Source organism: Battus philenor, unplaced genomic scaffold (assembly GCF_028537555.1).
Source record: "Battus philenor isolate CCGP_79_NKW_IND1 unplaced genomic scaffold, ilBatPhil1.0.hap1 SCAF_20, whole genome shotgun sequence".
In the NCBI taxonomy this organism is placed as follows: domain Eukaryota; kingdom Metazoa; phylum Arthropoda; class Insecta; order Lepidoptera; family Papilionidae; genus Battus; species Battus philenor.
In genome coordinates this window covers 13363446-13386765 of record NW_027181683.1, presented here as the reverse complement: position 1 = coordinate 13386765, position 23320 = coordinate 13363446, and the positions used below count along the sequence as shown (strand labels likewise).

General features: G+C 37.0%; 1 protein-coding gene across 6 annotated transcripts in view; it reads left to right on the top strand.

Moving 5' to 3' along the window:
* LOC137922647 (adenosylhomocysteinase-like 1) overlaps positions 1-23320 on the top strand; it is a 53748-nt gene that overhangs the window by 20705 nt on the left and 9723 nt on the right. The window contains exons 1-7 of one of the 6 annotated variants that reach the window (XM_068765655.1): positions 3695-3710; positions 12442-12586; positions 14625-14827; positions 15927-16065; positions 16687-16857; positions 17508-17640; positions 22403-22529. In XM_068765655.1, the coding sequence (XP_068621756.1) occupies positions 12493-12586; positions 14625-14827; positions 15927-16065; positions 16687-16857; positions 17508-17640; positions 22403-22529 (867 nt within the window). In that variant the 5' untranslated portion in view covers positions 3695-3710; positions 12442-12492. Of the gene's footprint in view, positions 1-3694; positions 3711-3756; positions 3772-12402; positions 12587-14624; positions 14828-15926; positions 16066-16686; positions 16858-17507; positions 17641-22402; positions 22530-23320 lie in introns of those variants that run through there. The other 5 variants (XM_068765656.1, XM_068765658.1, XM_068765657.1 and 2 more) reach the window with 5 other exon arrangements.

The window sequence follows — 23320 nt, the reverse complement described above, 5'->3', positions numbered from 1 at the left end:
ATCTTGTCACGTGTTAGCATCTAAAACGGGTTCTTCTAATTTTTTTTGTTCAATAGCCGGAAGTGAAGAGAAAAGAAATTTTCCTGTCATGAATTACAATCAAGTTTCTCATACCCAGTTTCTCTTTACACGTCTACTTAGATTAGAGGTGTAAGTGTTTCCCTATTCAGGACGAATGTTTATTAGAGGTATATATCCAGTAGAGGACGTACTAAATTTACAAGTAACATATTAGCCATATATTATCTTTAAAACAATCAAAGCATTTTAAAAGTAAATTGACGGAAAAATCATTTTAGCCAATATAGGAATATTTAAACCGAGAGTCCTAGGCAGTGATGTCGTCTGATTATTTTGATTTCATAAATCTGCGTTATATTTTATTAAAAGCTTCTTCTCTACAACTATAATACCATGCGAAGCAGAGTAAGTTTAAGAGTTCCTATGTTGAATAAATGAATTTTTATCTTTTAACCTTTTATCTTTAAAATCATTATTAAAATTGTTTCTCGTGTAATATACGCTATGACGTGAAATCATATTATCTCATTTCACTGAGCCATATCTTTCATTCCTCTGCTTTGGTTTTTCAAATACTTTGCGATCGCCGCGTCATTAATAACTTGTATTGTGTTTAGTATATTTCGGTGCCAGTGGTCAAGTCAAGTCGTAAGGAGAGTGATTAAGTTACTGGAACGATATAGTGTATATATAACTGTCTCATTGTAACATTAATCAATAGGTTAGGTATTTATTATTCAAATTGACAAAACGTGCGTGATGTCTGATGGGATTACTTCAATTGGTTGATGTGAGTGCTGCTTTCTAATTTACTATGATCTAATTGGTCAAAGGGCGTGGCTAAGATGTGTGATAAGGACGTATCACTACTTTTTACGGCATTTTATTATCAAAGTATTTGTGTACGTAAGTAGAAGAAGGTGAGGAGAGTTGGAGACTCCTGTTGAGCCACAGGTGCCTCTGTTTTTGGAGTCCTTCCGTTCCTCCGCCTTGTGTGTGGCAGGGACGTTACAAATTCGTGTAAAATGAGTTTTCCATTTTTCTTCTACAATCTTTCATCCTTCACGTTATCTTCTATTTATTCCTTTTACGCTTCACATGATCTGTCATTGTTCGCTTGCAGACCTTTTTTTCTCATCACAGTGTCATCACATCATCTTGTTAGTTTTTATTTGTTGTCTATATTAACTATCACATATTTTTTTCTATTTACATTTTTTGTTATTTTATTATTTGGAGCTATATTATTACTTTTTTAACCTAAAAAACCTACCCTTAATTTTTTTTTTCTTATGTCTAAAATATAGTATTATTTTATTTTCTTGACTTTTGCATGCACCCAGATTTGAAAAGTTCCAAAATTGTTTTTTTTTGTCACTTTAACAATATCTGTAAATGTGTGTAGATATATAAATAAATCACGAAACTTCTCGATTAGATGTTCCTCACAATGTGTACTAGTCAAGTGTTTGTAATATTGGATAATGCATATTGATAATAATATATAGTCATTTGGCGATTTAATCAAAGATTTATTACATGCACTTGTGTACATAATAAGTTGTCAGGAGATAAAGATCAGGTTTTTGAACTCATGTTTCCCAGACCCGCGTGGGATTTGAAATATATTTAATAGTAAAATGAATAAACTGTCTAGACATGGCGATCGAAAAGATATCTCACCAAGTTTTTAACCAAGGGTTGATTGCACTTTGAATGTGGTGTACTTAAATGCAAGCTGTTTAATTGAATAGATGTGGTCAAGTTGATTTTGTGTTAAATTCTGAAATATATTTATTAAACGGTTTTATTTAGTTCGACCCGTACGGAATTGATTTGTTTATTTATTTGGGTCAAAATTAGAAATTGAAATTTAAGCACCTTCCCGGTGTCAGATTGATCTGAAATTTGGTACACACATTTAATTTAGATGACAATACAATATAATAAAATTATAAATAACATTATAAATCTAAAATGGCCGCCGATACAAAATGGCGGATTAGATATTTTTCCTTAACCCCCTCAATGTGGGTATCAAATGAAAAGGCTACAATAGTAAAACACGATGATTATGTCAAAATTTAAAATTCAAGATGGACGCCGTTCCAATATGGCGGACTAGGTACATATTTTTCCACAACCACCACAATATGGGTATCAAAAAACCGTTTAACTTAAAAGTTTTTTAAATGTATTTATTATCACTTAAAAACCTTGTTAGGATATACACGACGTTGCACGACTACCACTGCATGTGCGGAAGTGGCTAAATATTGGCCCTTTTCTTAATGACATGGTGAAGGTCGCGGGGAGTAGCTGGTTGCAGACAGTGCACCGGTCATCGCGACGACCTTTGGCGAGGCCTGTGCCTTTCAGAGGCCGTCCACCAGCTACTTTGATAAATCTAAACTCCAATTGAAGCCTCACAAAGAGTCTTTTAGTCAGGCTTAGTGCTGCTTATGCCGTTAGGAAGATACAACGCTTTTCTAATTGTGATGCTGCTAGGATGGTGTATTGTAGTTATTTACACAGCATCGTGTCCTATGGACTGATGTTTCGGGGTAGCTTTGAGATGCGGATATTATAAATTTATTTGCTTTGCAAAAAAGTACGATCTGATCTACTTGCGGCTTAGGGTCGCGAATCTCTTTGAGAATATTCATGATAATGTCTTGTATGGTTTATGCTGTTGGCAAGATGCAACGCTATGTGTGTATATATATATATATACACACACATACACCCCCCCATACACACACACACACACACACACACACATATATATATATATATATATATATATATATATATATATATATATATATATATATATGTACATACACGTGTGTGTAATAAAATTACCACTAAAGATAAAAGTCAGCGCCAGAGAACTCAGTAATTAGAACTTAAAGTCTAATTAACACGATCGCTTGGTTTTGTATTTATGGATTAAGTAGTGTGTGTAATTAAGAATTGCTATAATGTACTTGCGGGCTTTTTAATTTAGTTTTTACTTTAGTTTTCTAACGCTGCGTCTGAACGTGCGACGAAATGCTGTTTTGCGACAGACCGTGGCCTAGTTGTAGTCTATTGGATGCCTCTTGTACTTTTTTCCGGTCAGTCGAAGCTCACGCGTGTGCAGATTTCCTAGTCCGCTGTGTTCGCGGATTATTGTTTTTACTTTAAACGTGAATAAAACCGCAAGACCTGTTATTGCGATCTTAGGGGGTTTTTTTATCATCATCATATGAGCTAAAAGCCGTCCAATGCAAACCAAAGGCCTAGAAATGTGGAACGAACGCCGAATAAAAGATCATAAGATGCATAAATGAAGAGTAAGAAAATAGAAAAGACTGTGAAAAATTAAATTAATGTAAACCAAAGTACCTGTCCCACACCAGATAGGGGGTATGAGAGGCTCCCAATATCGGGGGCCATAAAAAAATAACCAAAGGCCTCATCAAAAGATCCGCACCATTGCCAGTCTTGTGCTATCTGCCAGCGGATCCGGTGACTTTGAGTATGTGGTCATTTCGTCAAGTGGAAGGCCTACCCGCTCGTGGTAGCTACTATAACAAACGTTAGAAAATATTGAAGTCGACTCCATACTTTGTTAGCCGCAAGTGTGATATCACTGCAGCCAAGAACTTGCCACACTTTCGGCTCGCGATACGACGGCGCTACACGTGTGTAGTTTTTTTTTTTTAAAGCCGTTCAAAACTCAGTCAAGGACAACAACAATTTCGTGTGAATATTTCTTATCTGCATGTTCGGCTGCAGTTTTTTTTTAATGTGCATATAAAGTGACAGCGGCGCGTCCGGTGTATTTATAATCTGTGCGCTAGTGATGTGGCATGTGTCGATGCGGATGTTATATTGATTTGTCGCCGGTTCTTGGAATGAAGGGCTTTCTTCGTTGCATTTGAGTGTATATACACGTTTACGGTTTTTAGATGCACTATGTATATACAGGGTGCTTTGTTATAGATGTTAAAGTTTAAGAAGGATGAATGTATAGCACATTCATCAGCTTCCAAGCTATTACACCGATATCCAATCACTCGATATAAAGTTATTACTCTAAAATATGTTTACATGTTATTTTTTTTTTTGGAATATAAAATATAAAGTCTTCAATGACAGATAGTAAACAACAGTTAATTTTAATATGCAGTAATACGAATTTAGAGAACATTAAAAGCCTTTACACATATAAAAATCATCCTGTATAAGAGAGATGAAAGTTGTCGTGCCGTTGAATTGGCGGAGCGAGAAGGACGATAACCAGCCTTACTTAACCGATTTGAATTTCTTTATTGACTACGTTTTTATTCTGTTTAGTAACTTGTATGTGTTTTTTGTTTATCCATGTTATTTTTCACTTTGACTTTGAGGTCGTTAGAAGACGTTGGATGCAGGGCGTTTCCAACCGATACTGATGGGAGAGTGGGCTATGTCCAGCCGTGGACGACACCGGCTAAATGATACTTTAATTTCAAATGTGAAATTGTAGTATTGTGTTATATGGGTCAGTGTCATAAAATATATTGCACTGGTTTAAATAGGTCGGGATATTCAAATCATGTTATTTTAAGTAAATTTTAAGTTACTGTACTTATCGTACCATGATCCGAGAAGCGCCCATATCAAACTCATTCGGGTTGAGTTTTTGTGATCACATCACACCGCCCTTAATGTAGTGGTTTTTTTTTATGGCTCCCGCTATTGGGGGCAACTCGTACCCCTATCTTTGGTGGGACTGGGACTTTATGGGCAATTTTATTTATTCGCATAATTATTTTTTATTTTCATTCTCTACTTTCATACTTCACATAATCTTTCATTCTATTCTTTTATGCCACAATTCTGCTTTCTTTCCCTTTTGCTCTGTTTACCTTTCTTTCATCCTCTTTTCATTTTACATTTTTTTTATTTTCTATTTTTATTGTATCACATTTTTATCTATTCTATATCACAGTTTTAAATTATTTTATTTTTTTAACTTATCTTGTTAGTTTTCATTTGTTGTCTATGCCTAACTTTTATTTCTTTCTATTGCATATTGTGTGATTCTTTTGCAATAAGAGAGGAATTCTTCCCTGGAATCCTTTCCGCTTATCAGGGAGGCTATTGACTCCTCCCTGATTTCAACGCCAATGTAGTGGTTGAAACATATCATTCCTAAGTTGTATTTATCTGTGAACAAAATAGTTACCGTCGCGGGAAGGGAAGCTTGTATCTTGTAGAGGAAGTCTCTTGGCTGGTATGATGAATCCAAACTTCTATCATCACATTGAGGCTTAGTGCAGCTTATGCCGTTAGGAAGATAAAACGCTGCTTAGATATTGACACTGCTAGGATACTGTATTGTAGTTATTGCCGCACCATTATATCCTATGGACTGATGCTTCAGGGTAGAGGTGCAGTCATTGAAAATATATTTGTTTTGCAAAAGAGAGCCCTCCGAGTTATTTACGCGAATCTTTTTCGAAAATCGGTTTAAATAATAGTTAATTAGTAAAAGTTTATCATGAACATACGAAGATATGATATATATATATATATATATATATATATATATATATATATATATATATATATATATATATATATATATATATATATATATATATATATATACTAGCTGATCCCGCAAACGTTGTTTTGAAAAAAAAATATTTTTAATTTTCAATTTAAAAATAAGGGTTGATCGTAGAGGAGTGAAAATTTAGGGTTGTATGTATTTTCGTATGTTGTATCATAAAAAAATAAAAAAATAAAATTTCTTAAAAAAAAAAAAAATAAAAATTTTTAAGGGTGAACAACCCTTATCACTTAGGGGTATGAAAAATAGATAGTAGCCGATTCTCAGACCTACTAAATACGCATATAAAATTCGGTAAAAATCGGTCAAGCCGTTTTAAAGGAGTTCAAGTTCGAACACCGTGACACGAGAATTTTATATATTAGATATATATATATATATATATATATATATATATATATATATATATATATATATATATATATAGACAGACTACTCCGAAAAAAACAAAAACCCCCCCAATAAAATAAATCAAACACCCCCAATAATTTAACAATAGATGGTGATGTTTTAAACTATGAAGACTCAGTGTCCCTGGTGTCACGATCGATTCTGAATTTCTATGGAAGCCTCCCAAAGAGTCTTGCGGTCAGGCTTGGTGCTGCTTATGCCGTCAGGAAGATAAAACGCTGCTTAGATATTGACACTGCTAGGGTACGGTATTGTAGTTCTTTACACAGAATTATATCGTATGGATTGATGTTTTAAGGTAGCTTTAGGATGATATTGAAAATATTTTTGTGCGAAATAGAACCTTCCGAACTATTTATGCCTTAGGGCGGTGAATTTTATTGAGAAAACCGTTTAAAAGTGGACTCACAACACACACACACACATATATATATATATATTTATCTTGTATGTTTAAAAAATTAGGTGACATCCATAGTGTATTTACAAGGATCAGTGAAAAACTGGCTGTACCAAAGTTTCGACTGTAAAACATCTCAAATTTATTTGTAATGAACGGAATTATTTTTTTAATAAAATGTATATGATTAAGTCTGTACTGTTGAACTTTATTAGATGTGTTGTTGTGGAGTTTATTCCTGCTTTTTCTCCACAACTATAACACCTTGCGAGGGAGAGTAGAGTCAAAAGTAGTCGAAAATAAAATTAATAATAAGTTGACGCTGAATAAGAGTTCTGTTAAAAGATGTCTAATAAATAAATTTTATCTTATCTTTTTTATCTTTTAAATCAAAATATTTTTTACAATGTAATTGGATTTTTATATTTTTTTAAATTTTTTTTACAATACACAAATAATTTACTAATTTCATGCAACATTTAAGTTCGAATAAAAATATTTAAATTCACGTTTGTTTAGAAATGAAATTAAAAAAAATTTAAATGTTTACTATGGTATGTACATGTAATAATATATGTTCACGTGACTGCCTTTTGGGATTTCAATCACCTTGTCGGTCGATAGACGTTCACTGCAAGGCACGGGCCTCCCGCAAACATCACCTCACTGACCGCTCATGCCCTCCCTTCAGCCAGCGACTTCCGCGACCTTCAATATATCTTCAGTCCACTGGTGGCTTACCATGCTCACCGGTTCAAACATGTATAAGAGGTTTCGTTTCTAAGGTTAAAATATTTAGAAGCGTATTGACAATTTTAAAAATACCCCAGACATCCTTCAGACAGATTTACTCTTTTCAATTCCCCTCCTACGACGTTCGTGGAAAATATCTATTGAATATTTTATTCCAGGAATATATGTTTTTATTTGAATACAGACAATACGTCTAGACTTCGATGTCTAAATTTATAAATATCTAGTCTAATATGACGCAAGTCGACAAATAATGTGTGTTACCAATGGTCACCAGTGGTCACTCACGTCTGGTCTCATTGGCATGATCACATTTGCTCAACGAGCCATGGGAAGGGCAATGTTCAGGATTCTTTACGAGATAGAATTCAAATTCAAAATATATTTATTTAAGTAGATCATTTACATAAGCTTTTGAATTGTTGATTATTTTAAGATGACAAGTAAGAAAAGGACCAAAATTTAATTACTCAACACGTGTATTAGTGCAAAACACAGAGTCTCTGTGTTTGGCACTAATCGGTGTAATATAACTCCTGAAGATACCCCGTGGTGGGGTGAAACACGTGTTGAGTAATTTGGCGGTGGCGGTTGTGTGATTCGCATTGTTTGCCGCATACGCATTTATCAGCGGGCTGGCGGGCGGTGCACTTTGTTGCACGACTACCACTGCATGTGCGGAAGTGGCTAAGTATTGGTCCTTTTCTTACTTAGGATGGACTTCCGTAAGGTAACGCCTTATTCCATCAATCATTATCATCTGTTAAGCGTCTATCTAGACATTGGTCACTTTAATTGGAATATATCGAAATTTCAAAAGTGAATGTATAGCTCATTTGATGTGAATTAATGTATGGTACACCTTATCCAGGTCAGTGGCAGATGGATATCATAGGTCGCGGGTTCAATTCTCGGGATGTATTCTCATATATAATTCACACACAGGCCATTATATATAGGATTGTCACTGTTATGGAACAAGTTTCCAGAGGATGAACAGCAGCGTCCTCTGCGTATAATACCACATTGCGATCGCCAACTCGTCTGCCAAGCGTGGCGATTATAGTATTCCCTCCCATATGGTACATCTTTGGGAAAGACCTGTGCCTACTACATATCTATGGGCTGATGATGACATTCTACACAAGAATCTATAGTTTCATCGAATGGGATTATTACATGACCTTAAAGCTTTTTACTGAAAAATCGACTCCACATTTTCTTCTTTAAAGTTTTTACACCTATTTCCATTCACCCTGTATAATGTCTAGAATATTTCAAATCTAGTGATCCCCTTACTGCCACTTGAGACGTGAAATTCTTCGAGCTAGGTCGGTGATATTAGTTCTGTGTATTTCGTTATTTCTTTTTCAATCTCGCTGTGAATATCCAAGCATAGTAATCTCAATTGCTCTCTGGGAAGAACATGTATAATTAGAGTCATTTAAAATCTCTTTATTTGGTCAACCCCCAAAATTAGTTTCAATATCGACCCCTGGGACACCGATAGCGATCCTTAGGGGTCAAGGAGGATTATTGACGACTCTCGCAATGCCCGATATAAATGATATAAATCGAAAAGTAATATGAACTAATAAATAGATTGATACTGAAGTTATATTAGTATAGTTTAGTTTCCATTTCTCTCTGGATATGCGGGGTGTTTTGATCTCTTGGTGTGTAAACAAGCAAGGTATTCGTGGCGAATATAGAGCATGAGTTTGTTCGCGTTCCAGCGGGTTCACAGATTTAGGTGCGCTGTCATCGGAATTGCATTCGTAGAAATCATTATTATTTCTGTACTTAACATTACGGTCATGTGCACACGTTAATATGATGTAAGAAACGGAGATGACAAGGTAGACAAAAATAATATCTGGAAAAATGGTGAAGGTTCTGTGGAACATCTTTCATCACATGTATACACACGAGACATTAATATTTACGTTGTATTACGGAGCAGTGTTGTCGATAGCAATTCTATTTATTTTTACTGAAAAGAGGTACACGAGATATTTATAATTTAACTAGCTGATCCCGCAAACGTTGTTTTGCAAAAAAAATTGATATTTTAATTTACAAATAAAAAATAAGGGTTGATCGTAGAGGGGTGAAAATTTATGGTTGTATGTATTCTTGTATGCTGTATCATAAAAAAATAAAAACAAAAAATTTCGTTAAAAAAATATTTTTTTTTAAAGTGTGAACAACATTTATCACTTAGGGGTATAGAAAATAGATAGTAGCCGATTCTCATACCTACTGAATACGCATATTAAATTTGGTAAAAATCAGTCAAGCCGTTTCAGAGGAGTTCAAGTTCGAACACCGTGACACGAGAATTTTATATATTAGATATCTAAAGATAATAAAAGATGTTTTAAAAGAAATTGGTATTTCACGGTTGCTTTGCAATACATTTTTAATAACATACTATTTATGTGCCAAAATTTAAAATCTTATATGAAAAATAGTGGCAGACAATAAATGTAAGAGATAAAGATAAACGAATAAATTTCGTCTTCAAAAAGTTAAAAATCCTTTATTGATAGTGTACGCATCTATAATAAAGTTCCACGAGAGATCTCATACCTTCCGTTTCTTAGTTTCAATTCTAAAATTAAAAGTATCTTTCTAAATAAACCTTATTATAGTATTAAAGAGTTTTTAGTTAATCGAAATGTGATGAACTTGGTTTGTTGACTTCATGTACATGCTTGTTATTATAATGTACACATGAAAAGAGCAGCTGTTGAGTTTTAGGCCACTCTTATCAACAGACCAGCGCCAGCCAGCGGCAGCTAGTTGCTTATGATGTTAAAATATTCGACGATCCAAAGGCACATGTAAATGCCTGCTCGAATAAACATAATTTGAATTTTACTAGTTGGCTTAATGATGGAAATTTAAATATTTTTCATAAATGAAATGTAAAATTAAATTTGAAATATTAATGAATTTCAAATGTTTCCGAAACAAAATCTTTAAACACTTATTATAATGTAATTGTTTCTTTTTCTTAATATTAGATCTAAAGCTTCGAGAAAAATCTCTGTAATGAAATAATTTTGTTATTGTAACGTGATATTGTCATTTAAAACTTTCGGGCATTAGGAAGGTAGGTAAATTTTTTTCCTATGTTGGTTGGACTGTTTACAAAATTAGCCAAGCGTCTGTTTGTCATAAGTTGCCATATCATTTGGCTCAGTCCAAACCGTTTTAAAGGATGCTTTGTGTTTCAAGCGCGTCAAGTCTCGTTGGGTCGATGTCATACTGTATTGGTTCTTCGCTACGTTTTCTTTTGGAAAAAACTCGCCTGGAACCCGTAGTAGATCTGAACTTGCATCTAGTGTCTTAATTTGGGCTATTCCAGTATTCTTCTAAAGCGATAACTTAAAATGAATCTAAGTGTGTGATCATTATCATTTCAGCTTTAGGAAGTCCACCGCTGGACTTTGGGACTGAGTTTTATATTACGTATGTATAATTTATAATACGAAACCTACATACTATGAATACGAAACAGTTGGAATAATTTTCTATTAGGAAAAACAGATAAGCTTGTAAAACGCTGGAGGCATCTTCGAACCGGTCCTTTTAAAAATTTCTCGGGAAGACCTATGTCCAGCTGTGGATGTACTGGTGTGATGAAATATGGAAAGTAAAATCATGAGACCACTCTTGAGTTGTAGATCGAGGAAGACGGGGATAAATCATTGTGCCTTCCAAGACAAGTAGAAAGTGTTTGTGAAGGAGTTATTATATTTGAACCGTTATCCAATTTGGGGTAGGCAGTGATATAATTTGGTATGAATTTGGAAGTATCCACGTGGAGTAGCGTGCAGGAAGTCCGCGCGGCTGTTTGGCGGCGTGCCGATGTTTATGCCGCGGTGCATCTATTTATACGATACAATACTGCGCTTCAGCGCGTGCGGTTTCCAACCTAATGTTCCCAGGTTCGAATACTGCGTCAGTACACGTGACGTATTGCTCTAATAAATACAATCGGTAAAGATCACGATGACAAGGCAGCTCAAGATCTTCGTGGGAGGCTGCATTGCAGTGAACATCTATCGAATTTGATGATGACAACAATCAAATCTGATAGTTTGTTGTGGGCTCTTATTAGGTCAGAGTGCGTTTGGAATTCTCGTAGCTTTAAGTTGAACGATGCTATCATAGGCAAGTTCAATCTGATTTTAGTCTCTATCAATCTGGGCTCTTCTGGAATCTTCTCTTACACAAGTGATTCTATGTGTAATGGCTCGTAACTCCTTAGGCCACCTGTTGTTAATGATTTTGCATTCCGTTATGATTTTAGCTGTCTGTATTACTTCATTGAATTTGTTGTCATTTAAGCATTTGTCCGGAGCTATGTCTATTTCCTCACCTCTCTCTGGTTCTTGTCTATGAGGACAAACTTCTCATCTCTTATCTCTTGGATTATGTAATATTACTACTCTAGCATTTTTTGAGTTACATAGTTCTCTAAGTATCGAGGTGTTGATTCGACACGCTGTCCAGTGGATGCATTTTTCTCCAGCAATCATTACAGGGGTTTCCTCTCGCTATTTGATTCAAGTTTCTCTTTACTGGAATCTTCTATTTTTCTCATGCTCTACATAAGTGACCCTATGTAGAGTGGTTGGTAACTTCTATTATTTGCATTCGGTTACAGTTTTAACTACCTATATTAGTTCATTTAATTTGATATCATTTAGACATGTGGGCATTTGTCCGGAACAATGTCTTTTTTCGCTGTTTCTGGTTCTTGTCAATGATTTTATGCTTCTCATCTCTTATTTCTTGGATGATGTGACCTTTATACTCTAGTCCACTTTTTCCAAATATTTTTTGTGCAATGCCCCATCTTAAAATTTTTATTTAACATATGTAATTTTTATATGAACGCGAAAGGGTTAAACTCGTGTCGACTCCATTTTGGAATTCTCCTCTTTACAATCACATTGTCCCACTGGGAGGCGTGGGTCTGCGTTGGGAAACACTGCGTGCGTCTGTAGTTTTTTCTGAAATATCTCATGTGCGTCGTGTCAATGACATCCTCCCTCGTTTCATCATTCGCAAATTTTAGGTAGTGATCAATACTTCAGGTTATACTATAGTAATCTTTAGAGTGGCAGAAATCATCTGTTCTTAAATACCTCATGTGCGTTTTGTTAATTTCATCCAATTTAAAACTAAGGATCGCCACCGGGTGATCGTTCTTTTGGTTTTATAGTTTTGATAGCGCACAGAATATAAATAATTAGTTGCAATAAGTGATAAATTAAAAAAGAACATGGCGACCACTGGAATTTTGAAGAACTCTGGCGTTGAGGATGGGGTGCCGCTGCAGAAGCGACACTCCATCATATCCGGGAGAAGTGACTTCTGTAAGTTTATTAAAACGATTTTATCTTTTTTTATTTCCTATTGTTTAAGGTTAGGTTTGTAGAACTAGGTGCAATATTTGTGATGTATCTTGCGTCTGGAGGAGTGATATACAGGTTGATTGGAAATAGATGTAGAATCTTTAAATGGTTTGTTTAATGTATAAGACACTTCCAAAAAATCTCAGTGTTCAAAATTCGTATTACTACAAATTATAAATAATTTTTGTTTACTATTTGTCGTTGCAGAGTTTTAAAAAAATAAATCAAAATATTCTTTATTAAGATGGCTGTTTATTACAACACTTTGGAATCGTCAATCAACAAAATTGGCATTATTGTCCCTACAGGAAGCTACCATCTCGCAAGGCAGTTCTGCTGGGAGCCGTCGAGATACTTAACAATTGCTCTTTACAAATGCTTTGTTGCTTTACAAAGAGTGCTTGCTCTTTATAAAACTATTTGTAACAATAAATACTTTTATTCTAATTTTGATTGGTTTACGTGTTACGTTCGATGCAAAATGTTGATAGCCAGTTTAATCTCGCCTTCAGTTAACATGTAATTCGATACACGGCCTCTATTTACCGCAAGCGTAACCGCATCAACTTATACGTGGGCATTGCGCTTGTAAATGTTAAATGTAAGAGACGGTAGGAGTCGTTATGAACGCAGGTAAAGTACTTTGACATTGGACGTCCAAACTAGAGGTTAAGTAATCATATATGTTATTTAATTGAGAGTAGAGTACAAGGCAGCTGAGTTTCGTGGGGTAAATGTAGTCTGCCTGTTTCTGCTCCGGCGTGGTGTCTTCCGTATTCCATAAGCCCGTAAGATGGTACTAGGCGAGAGTGTGTTCAAAAGTGTTATGAAAAAGTACGTGTGAGCCCGTACGGATACCACGCCCCCAAGTTATATGAACGCAGAAACTGAATGTCACTTGACAGTTGTCTCGACCAGCTCTGTTCTGTCATCTACATGGTTTCATGTCATTGATGGAAGTCCACAAGACATAGGTTCCTTCGTAGATCGCCACGATGACCAGATCTGTGTTCCCCGCATCTAGCGACTTCCCTCCATCTTCACTATGTCGTCAGTCCAGCAAGTGGGGGACCTGCCCACGCCGTGTCTAATGGCTCGTTGTCGCCATTAGAGAAACTTTCGGACACAATGGCTATCGGTTGCACGTGCAATGTGTCAGTAATAAAATATAGATAATAATGCCATTTACAAATTTATGAAGAAACAATCATTCATAAAGATTTCGCCTTTGAGCTAATGCAAGGGTGTTAGAGGTTAGATTAAATAAATAGATAAGGTGTTATTAAGAAGTACACGAAAGATACTAGTGAAAAGTAACTGAGACTGATTTTAAAAATAAAAGCCTGTGAGTAACCTTAGGAATGATGGTCAGGGATGACTGAAGTTGTCTGAAAATAATGTAAAAAATTAAAAGAATACTTGCATTTGTGAAGCAAGAAAGATGAATAGAAGGAGAAATTGTTAGAATGGATGAAGAAAATTAAATAAAAATTATAACCTGAAAAAATTAATTAATCTGTGTAAAAGTCCCAATTCCACGTGTAGAGATGAACGGAAGTCTCCAAAAACGTAGGCCATAAAAATGCAGGGGTGCTAAACACGCGGCACGACATAAACAGTTTTGCGGCACAGTTAATGTAACTGTTCGGTTAATTTTCAAATTATGAATAATGAATCACAGAAATATCAATACCAGGTCATAAATAAAAAAATATGTGTTTATTACATCTACAAGTAAAATAAAAATATTTGTTTCCATAAACATTGATATTATTTTCTGTTCCAAATAAAGTTAATCATTATTTATTTGGCCAAAGTTAGCTTTTGAGTTTGACACCCCCTGAGGTGAAGTGTTTATACTGAAGAAAGCTAAAATCGATTTATGAATACCTCTTTCATCGGTCAATTTTTCACAAACCAACAACGAAGTGTCACAAGCAATTCCATGAAGACCTTCCTCGATTAGTTCATAGCAATACCCCTTTGTTCATCTTCCCAGGGTCTTCGTCTGACGAAGAAGAAGGTGTCCAGCCTCACGAGAAGGCGATTGCCAGCGGGCAGCCCAACCCTCCATACTGCGTACGCAATGTGGAACAGCACGCCTTCGGTCGAAGGGAGATTGAGATCGCGGAGCAGGAGATGCCTGGCATCATGGCTCTCCGTGCGAGGGCCAAGGACGACAAGCCGTTGAAGGATGCGAAGGTATGAAAACGTTTACCATTGTTTTAATCGATGACAGTTCATGCAATAAATACGTTATATCCTTAGGATCCGTAAAATTACTACAATGAAGGTCCTGGTAATGTAATCAATGGACGTTGGGGCCGGAAGGTTGACAAATGGCGACCATGACCTGGGAGACGCGGCCTGGGTAGTTGCGCCACCAGGTGGACATGGTTTGGTCGCGGGAAATTGCCAAAAGCGAGCAGCGTGAGACTGGTATTGGTGATCTTTAAGGGAGGCCTAGGTTTTGCAGTGGACGTCTATTGGATGATGACGAATGCTTCAGAATTATCACCAATTATATTTAAAAAGCTCATCAAACTAATCACTACTACGGTGTAAAAGATATTTTAAATAGCTTGAGAATTACAGTGTTATTTTTATTGTGGTCTACACTTTGTCGTACGGCTCTTGGAGTACATCTTCGGTCTCAGGACTATGTTTAACTATCCCTCAGGGATTGGTCTTTAAGGCTCCAATGGTCCTTGATTTTTTTTGTAAATGGCTCCCGTTTTAGAAGGTCTTTCGTCCTTTGTGTGAGGCAGGGATGTAACAAAACCGGGTGAAATAAGTTTTACAATTTTTATTTTTATTCAGCATTCTCTTTCATACTTCACATTGTCTTTTATATCTTCTTTTTATGGTTAATATAATCTGCCTTTCCTCAATTGCAACTCCTCTTTCTTGCATTTCATTCGTTCCCTCATCTACATTCCCAGATCACAGTATTTTACATTGTTTATCTTAGATTGTTTTACTCATTTTGTTTTTTATATTTATTTACAATTTGGCTGTAAACGCCTTACTCTTAATTTTACATTACTTTCCCTGTATGCCTTACTTAATTTAATCTCTTGACTTTTGGCAAGTCTTACCATTTTCTACTCCTGAGTCTTATGCTTTTATAATAATCTAAAACACTTCTTTCCTGGAGTCCACTCCAGGAATGATGCCTTTTTCCATTTTGACCTTAAAATTAAGGCGGAGTCCTCAAAGCATATCTTGCCTGGTTGAATGTTATTGGTGTAAGCTTTTATATTGGACCTTACAATTTAAGTCGATATGTGTTTGTCGGCAGATCGTGGGCTGCACGCACATCAACGCGCAGACGGCCGTGCTGATCGAAACCCTGGCCGCGCTGGGCGCCACCGTGCGCTGGGCAGCCTGCAACATCTACAGCACTCAGAACGAGGTGGCGGCGGCGTTGGCTCACGCAGGTACGACACGGTCACGTGCACTTCGATGACTGTTGACCCAATGTTACTACTTTGACCCTTAGCACCTCCACAACTGTATTAAAGGCATAGATATCTGTTGCAGAAAAGGATAGAGGAAAGTAATATCGCCACGCTAGTTAGCTAAAAGGGAGGAGGCCAGGTCTTTCTGGACTACTGTAGGAGATTAATCGGAACAGTAATAAAAAGGAATAAGATGCTAGTTAAAAGAAGAGAGATAAATGTTGCGAACAAATTTAAAAGTAGTAAAAGATAATAAAATAGTGGACACAAAATAAAAGTAATTATCTAGGATTGTTACAGTGTTCTGGAAGAAGGGAAATGTACGATAGGGAGCAAGGTATGGAAAGGAATGGAAGAGAATGAGAATGATAACAGAGGAATGAATGAAAGATCTAAAGAAAGACAAAAGAGCGTGGATATAACAAAATATTGTGAAACATTTATTATAAATAATGTTCCGGCTTACACGTGGTCCCTAAAACAAGAGTCATAAAGATAATAAAAATGGTATAGCTAGGATTTTATGTAAATATATATTTTGAGGAAGTTCTTGTTATTTGAAGGTTATTGAATGTTATGGAGTGTGGCTTGTTTTTAAAGGGTTCGCAATCTTCGCGTGGCGCGGCGAGAGCGAGGAGGCGTTCTGGTGGTGCATCGACCAGTGCTGCACGCCAGCTGCCTCCTGGCAGCCCAACATGATCCTGGACGACGGCGGAGACGCCACGCATCTCATGCTGAAGAAGCACGCGGCTGCTTTTAAGCAAATCAAAGGTGTGAATGTTCTATCTCAAACTTCGTTCTACCATCAGATATAGGGGAAGTCCACAGAACCAATGTCACTGAGGTATCTTGAAGAATTGTTTATCTGAAGTGGCAGTGGTCGAGGCAATACGCTTGTGTAGCGGACGGCGTTTTGGTTTGAATGGTTGGCGACCATATGCCGTAGGTAGCCTTGTCACTAGATGGACCTCTAACATAGCTAAGGTCAAGATCTCGTCGTGGTGCTATTTGGGGGGTGCTTATGCCTTAAAGTGAGCGTGTATCGACTGATGTGAATAAATGAGAAAATGAAACTGTTTGTTCTCGACTGTACTTAAGATATAAGATCACACAACTTGTCTACATCATTATACCTATATTGTAAAGTACCTGTAAATTGTAATAACTCGAGAACTGATACTTGTGATTGTAGGTCGCGGTTTCGATTCTTGGAATACAATTTTATATAATTCACGCTTTGTGCATTAATTATATGTGATTACCACTGCTCACAGGCAAGTTTCTAGGTGATGAGAAGCAGCTTCCCCTGTGTACCATGGTACCACATTGCAATCGCCAACGATTATAGTATATACCACTATAGATATCTTAGTAAATCATAACTCAGTGTGTCACCAGCCTAACAGTAAGTGTTTCACCAGGTATCGTGGAGGAGAGTGTGACTGGTGTACATCGGCTGTACCAGCTCAGCAAGGCCGGCAAGCTGTGCGTGCCCGCTATGAACGTCAACGACTCAGTCACCAAGACAAAGTTCGACAACCTGTACTCATGCCGGTGAGTGCTGTACCAAACATATCCTCACACCCCAGGGAAAGGTATCACTTGAGATATGAAATTTCAAGATTGACCACCAGTGCCCCACTCTGAATTCGTCACACCTGTATTAAACCATGTCGATCTTTGCAGTGGGCTTCTAGCGACTGACATGGTAATTACATAATTTTGAATTCAAATTGTTGCAAGGAATCTTCCATCCATCAAATACTTGATTAAAAGAGTTTTTTTTTTAACAAAGCGTAATATTTTCTGATAACAGCAGTATACAATATAAATTTATGTGTTCCGTGGATTTCGTAGGAATCTGTATGTATATAATGAAACACCAACATCAACAATATTAACGCCTGGTATAGCGCCATCTAGCTGGCAATGAGTGTATTAAAATGGATTTCATATATATAATAAAATAAATTAAAGCATACAACTGTACAAGCAGTGAGATATGAACCCACGCATCCGAAGACACTTGACGCCTCATATATATAACAAGATATTGATTTTGAATTAGATTTTGAATTACAGTTTTCTAGTTACAAATTGGCTGGAAAGACGGTGATAGCTGAGAAAAATTAAATCAATAAAAAATTGGATGATCGGCGACCACGTGGCTGCAACTCCATGCGCTGGTCCGATCTATGTCGAACTACGGTCCATACAATATCTTTTTTATTGGACCCTCACTGCTGTCCAAATGGCATTTGCTGATTCAGCGGGTGTGAAGTGGTAGGGCGAAGAGTGCGTTTAGCTTAAATCCTCTTTTAAAGTTGCAAAGCTCGAGGACTCCCGTGGAAGCTTAGGTTCGGGCCGCTAAATGTTACCATTTTACCGGATTAGACCGGCCTTCTGGATCGCTTTGGTGAACGTTCCATGGAGTGACAAATATCAAGGGCCCTCACGAGAGGACCTCGGCTTGGGTTGTCGGATAATACCCTCTTAGCATTCGAATACAAAGGCGTCCAAAAGGGCTGAACCTCGGTTTGGCCGGTCGCTATTGCTTGGCTAATCCAAAAGAGCTGAACCTTGGCTAGGCCGGTCGCTTTTGCTTGGCTAATATGCCGTACAGTAGCCGAAGTAATACACATCGTCATATATGGCGTGAAATTTGCGCGGCAAACTCTCAAAAAAGATTATCTCGGTAGTGAGGGGAAGACGATACGTATTTAAGCTAATTATTTTTGACAGGCGCTATACCAACATTTTTTGGCGTCTCACCCTAGAATCTATTTATATATAAAAATGAATGTTTGTCTGTATGTACTTTATACGTCAACTATGCATTTGATCATTTGATGATCTTTAGCGAAGTTGTCGTACATGAGCCCATGAAGGTTTCTAAGTTAGTATATCCAATTTTCAACAGATGGCGCCACTGTCATTCCAATAAATTTCATATGACAGTTCATGTCGATTTGAATTAAAACGAAACTAGCGAATGAGTGATGACGTTTCGAATTGTGGGTGATGTAAGAATTTATGTGAATAGTTAAATTTATGCCTGGCTCGTATAATTGAAATAAAAATAAAAAAAACTAAATAAAGTGATTTTTTTGCTATATTCCTCGCGAACAAAGTCTAAAATTTATTTATTAATACACTTTATTATCATTGGTAGACCAGCGGTAGAGAACTGACTTGGGATCTTAAGCCGCGAGTTCTATTCCCGGGATACAATCTTACATATTTCACATTTTGTGCATTAATCATGTAGGATTGCCACTACTCACAAATAAGTTTGTTATGTGCAAACCGGCTACGGCGAACGGCTAGTATGCGATTAGGGTATATTTCTCTATAGATGTCTTCGGGGGAGGCCCATGCCAGTGTGCGTACTTCAGATGTGAAATTTTCGATGTATGTCAGTGACAATGGTTCTACTAATTCATTACTCTCTAAATGACCTTGAGCCTTTTCATAAGGCCTTAAACGACCATGTCTGAATATTTAATGGAATCAGGCGTTACCTTGCGGAAGTCCATCCTAAGTAAGAAAAGGACCAATATTGAGCCACTTCCGCACATGCAGTGGTAGTCGTGCAACAAAGTGCACCGCCCGCCAGCCCGCTGATAATAAATATAATGCATGCTAGACTCTATGTTGGGCACTTATCGGTGTAATATAACTCCTGAAGATGCCCCGTGGAAGGGTGAAACACGTGTTGAGTGATATAACGGTGGTAGTTGTGTAATTCGCATTGCTTGCGGCATGCGCATTTATCTGCGAGCTGCACCACTGCATGTGCGGAAGTGGCTAAATATTAGTCCTTTTTTTACTTACCATGTCTGATTCTAATGTCATCACCAGAAACGCTGGTCAAAGACTTCTGTCTTCATATATTGCGGTATTTTGGACGAGATGTTTCGGAGCTTCACCAACGCATCACAGTTAGTTTCAGCGATTGCGGACGCCCATTGTAAGGTGTGGCCCACTACCCGTTACAAAGATCACCTTCTTGTGAATTTATAACGTTAGTCCCCCTAGTGGGGATATACCCACGCTGCGGCTACGGGCGCGTGGTTGCCATTCGCGAACCTTCCGGCTACTTGAGCCTTGAGCCTTCCGGCTGAATGAAAGAAAAAGACTGGGAAAATTGTTGAATGAAAGAAACAGTATGACAGATAATATGATACATGAAAGAGAAGAATGATAATAATAAAAAATATGAATAAATTACTAGAAATAAAAAGTCCCTGTCCCACACGAGATAGGGGAACGAGAGGTCCCCAACAACGGGGACCATTTAAAAAAAACCTTCCGGCTGCATGTTAATTTAGTAAAATTAAAAAAGTCGGCGCGTCACAAAGCGATTGGCTTCGTTTATCTTGGCCCAGATCATGCAGCGCACGCAATCTGTACCTTGCCTATCAGTGTATAAAACATTTATGTTTTGCATACTGATGTAGACGATACACGGAAAGTTAATTAATGCCTTTGATAATTTAAAAAAATATTTGTTTACGTACTCGCGTGAGTTGATTGTCCGATTTTGTTTTGTATCGTGTCGAATTTTTTGGTATTTTTTTTATATCTTTAACCTTCTAACTGCCAAGCTGTTTGGGCCATGACTTCCCCAGGTGCCAAATGGAAATATCAAGTGTAGGCTTTCCTTATGTGAAGATTTGGGATCTTTACATTCTATGAATGAATATAACACATTATGTATATCATTACGTACTGAGACCGCCGGCGACCTTCATGGCACTTAAAGGCAACAGAGTACTCGGTGTGCCATGAGGTCGCCGGCGGGTCACGTTTTTGTAACACAGAAAACACGATAGGTTTTCAAAGCCAGCTTTGAAATATGAATAAATTGTGAATTCAATACAAAGAAAGGTTTCTATATACATATTCTAATGTAAATTTTATATAAAAAGTGAGGCCGCCCGCGGTCTCATTGGCATCCATGGTAACCGCTTCTAAAACATGCTAATCGTATACCATCCCGTGATCCAGTTGCTAGGTGCCTAATGAAGCTAATAATTACCGGAGGGTCGGGAAAAAATAATATTCCTTAGATGTACAGATGAAAAATTGTGAGGTAGCCGGCGGCCCTCACGGCACCTATTGTTGGGTATCGTGAGGTAGCCGGCGGTCCTCATGGCACTTAAAAGGTTAAAAAGTACAATAAAAACATGTATATATTTGATGTCACGTTGAAAAGATGTCAGTTATAGCCTTAAGGTTCCATAGTGGAAACACGGGAAGGCAATTGCCACAACCTTGTTTTAAGGTCGTAGATAAACGCCAGATGCAGGCTGCTTTCAGAAGGTCCTTTTTAAAATCTATAGGGAGAGGGTTATGTTCGTTTATTATTTATTTAAGTACACCATCAGTACACAGTTATAAAGTACATTAAAAATTGCCGTATCAATAATGCTTATGTTATGTATATGCGTTCATTATCAATGTAGGATTTTGTTACGTTAAATACGAAATTAAGAGGTTTTTTTTTATGACTATTGGGGGCCTCTCGTACCCCTATCTTTGGTGGGACAGGGACGATTATGGGCAATTTATTTTTTCACATAGTTATTTATTATTTCCATTCTCTCCTTTCGTTCTTCACATATTCTTTCAGTCTATTCTTTCATGCCACATTTCTGCTATCTTTCCCTTTTACTCTGTGACCTTTTATTCCTCCCTCATTACATGTTACATTTTATCTTTATTTCTTTTCGTTTACATTTCTATCACATTTTGAGTTTCATTTTATCACATTTTTTCTTATTGTCTATTTGAAATTTTTCTTATTTTCTTTAATTTTTATTTTTTTGTATCACCTTTTAATTATTTCCTTGCAGTATGAGAGGAATTCTTCCCTAGTATCCTTTCCGCCTATCACGGGGGCTATTGACTCCTCCCTGACTCGAATTCGAGCCGGAGTCCCCCGAATGCGGGACATTAAGACGTAACAAGATTTATTTCTAGTATTTCAATAAATTCCAACGGACTCTTAATGTCGCCGGCAATCTCGGGAATCGACCCTGGTGCGTGACCCAGTACGATGCCACACCTGGACTCTGGAGCAGCATTCTCCTCTTCCAGACATGTCTTGGAAAAGTACTGCTGTTGGTGACGGTGGAGACATGACCTTCCGTAAATAGATGTCTTAAAGCGGGTGCACTGTACCTATAATAAATTTGGAATAGTTTAGTGAACAGATGTTTGTTGGGAAGACCAAGCATAGTCCCCCTGTAAAGACGAAAACTAAAACGAACCACCAAAAAAGAGTCAACGTAACATTTGTTCTCTGTCGCAGTGAGAGCATAATCGACGCACTCAAACGCAGCACCGACCTGATGTTCGGCGGAAAGCAGTCCGTGGTCTGCGGCTACGGGGAGGTCGGAAAAGGCTGTTGTCAGGCCTTAAAAGCGCTGGGTTGTGTGGTGAGTGAACGACACTGTGTTTCATTGTAATGTCACCGAAGCTACAGTACCACGCCTTGGGTACAAGTGTGGCGGGGGGAGTACAGGCCGCTCCGTTACGTCACTCCGCCGTCATTACTCCACGATGTACAAGGTGATTTGTTATTTTGACTATGTAGGTATATGCTTCAAATAAACAATAATGCTTGTTCTAAAAACAGAGAAACGACACTTAAGTTTATTATTTAAATTTTCGATTCCTTTTGAAAGTTTATCCTGCAATGTTCTAAATGATCACTTTAACATATCAAATACCAACTGCTTTACCGACCAGCGCCGCCGCAATGGATGCCGTCATAACACCATTACTAACAGCGCCATCTATGAAGTGTCAAGGTTAAACAAGCACTGCTTTACCGACATTATATAAGCGTGGCACGATACAAAATATAATTATTAAAGAATCTAGTTTCTTTAAATGTTTAAAACTTTTTCCAAGATATAACTAACAAGTTAGTACATAACAAAATATAGATAAATGATAAATCACGCCAATTGCGAAGTACACATCTGTATCAATTCAAAAAATATATTATTTGCTATCAATTTTATGGTACACCCTATTCAAAAATCAATTATTTCAGAAATAGTTTAACGTAATATAAATAAAAAGAGTTTTTAAAATTCACATAACTCACATTAAAATTAATTTTATATTATTGTTTACTATCTTTCCCTGCAGACTTCACTACCTGAAGTAAATGGTCTGTCGCATTTATAAAAGTATATTACTTTTACTGTACAATTGTATA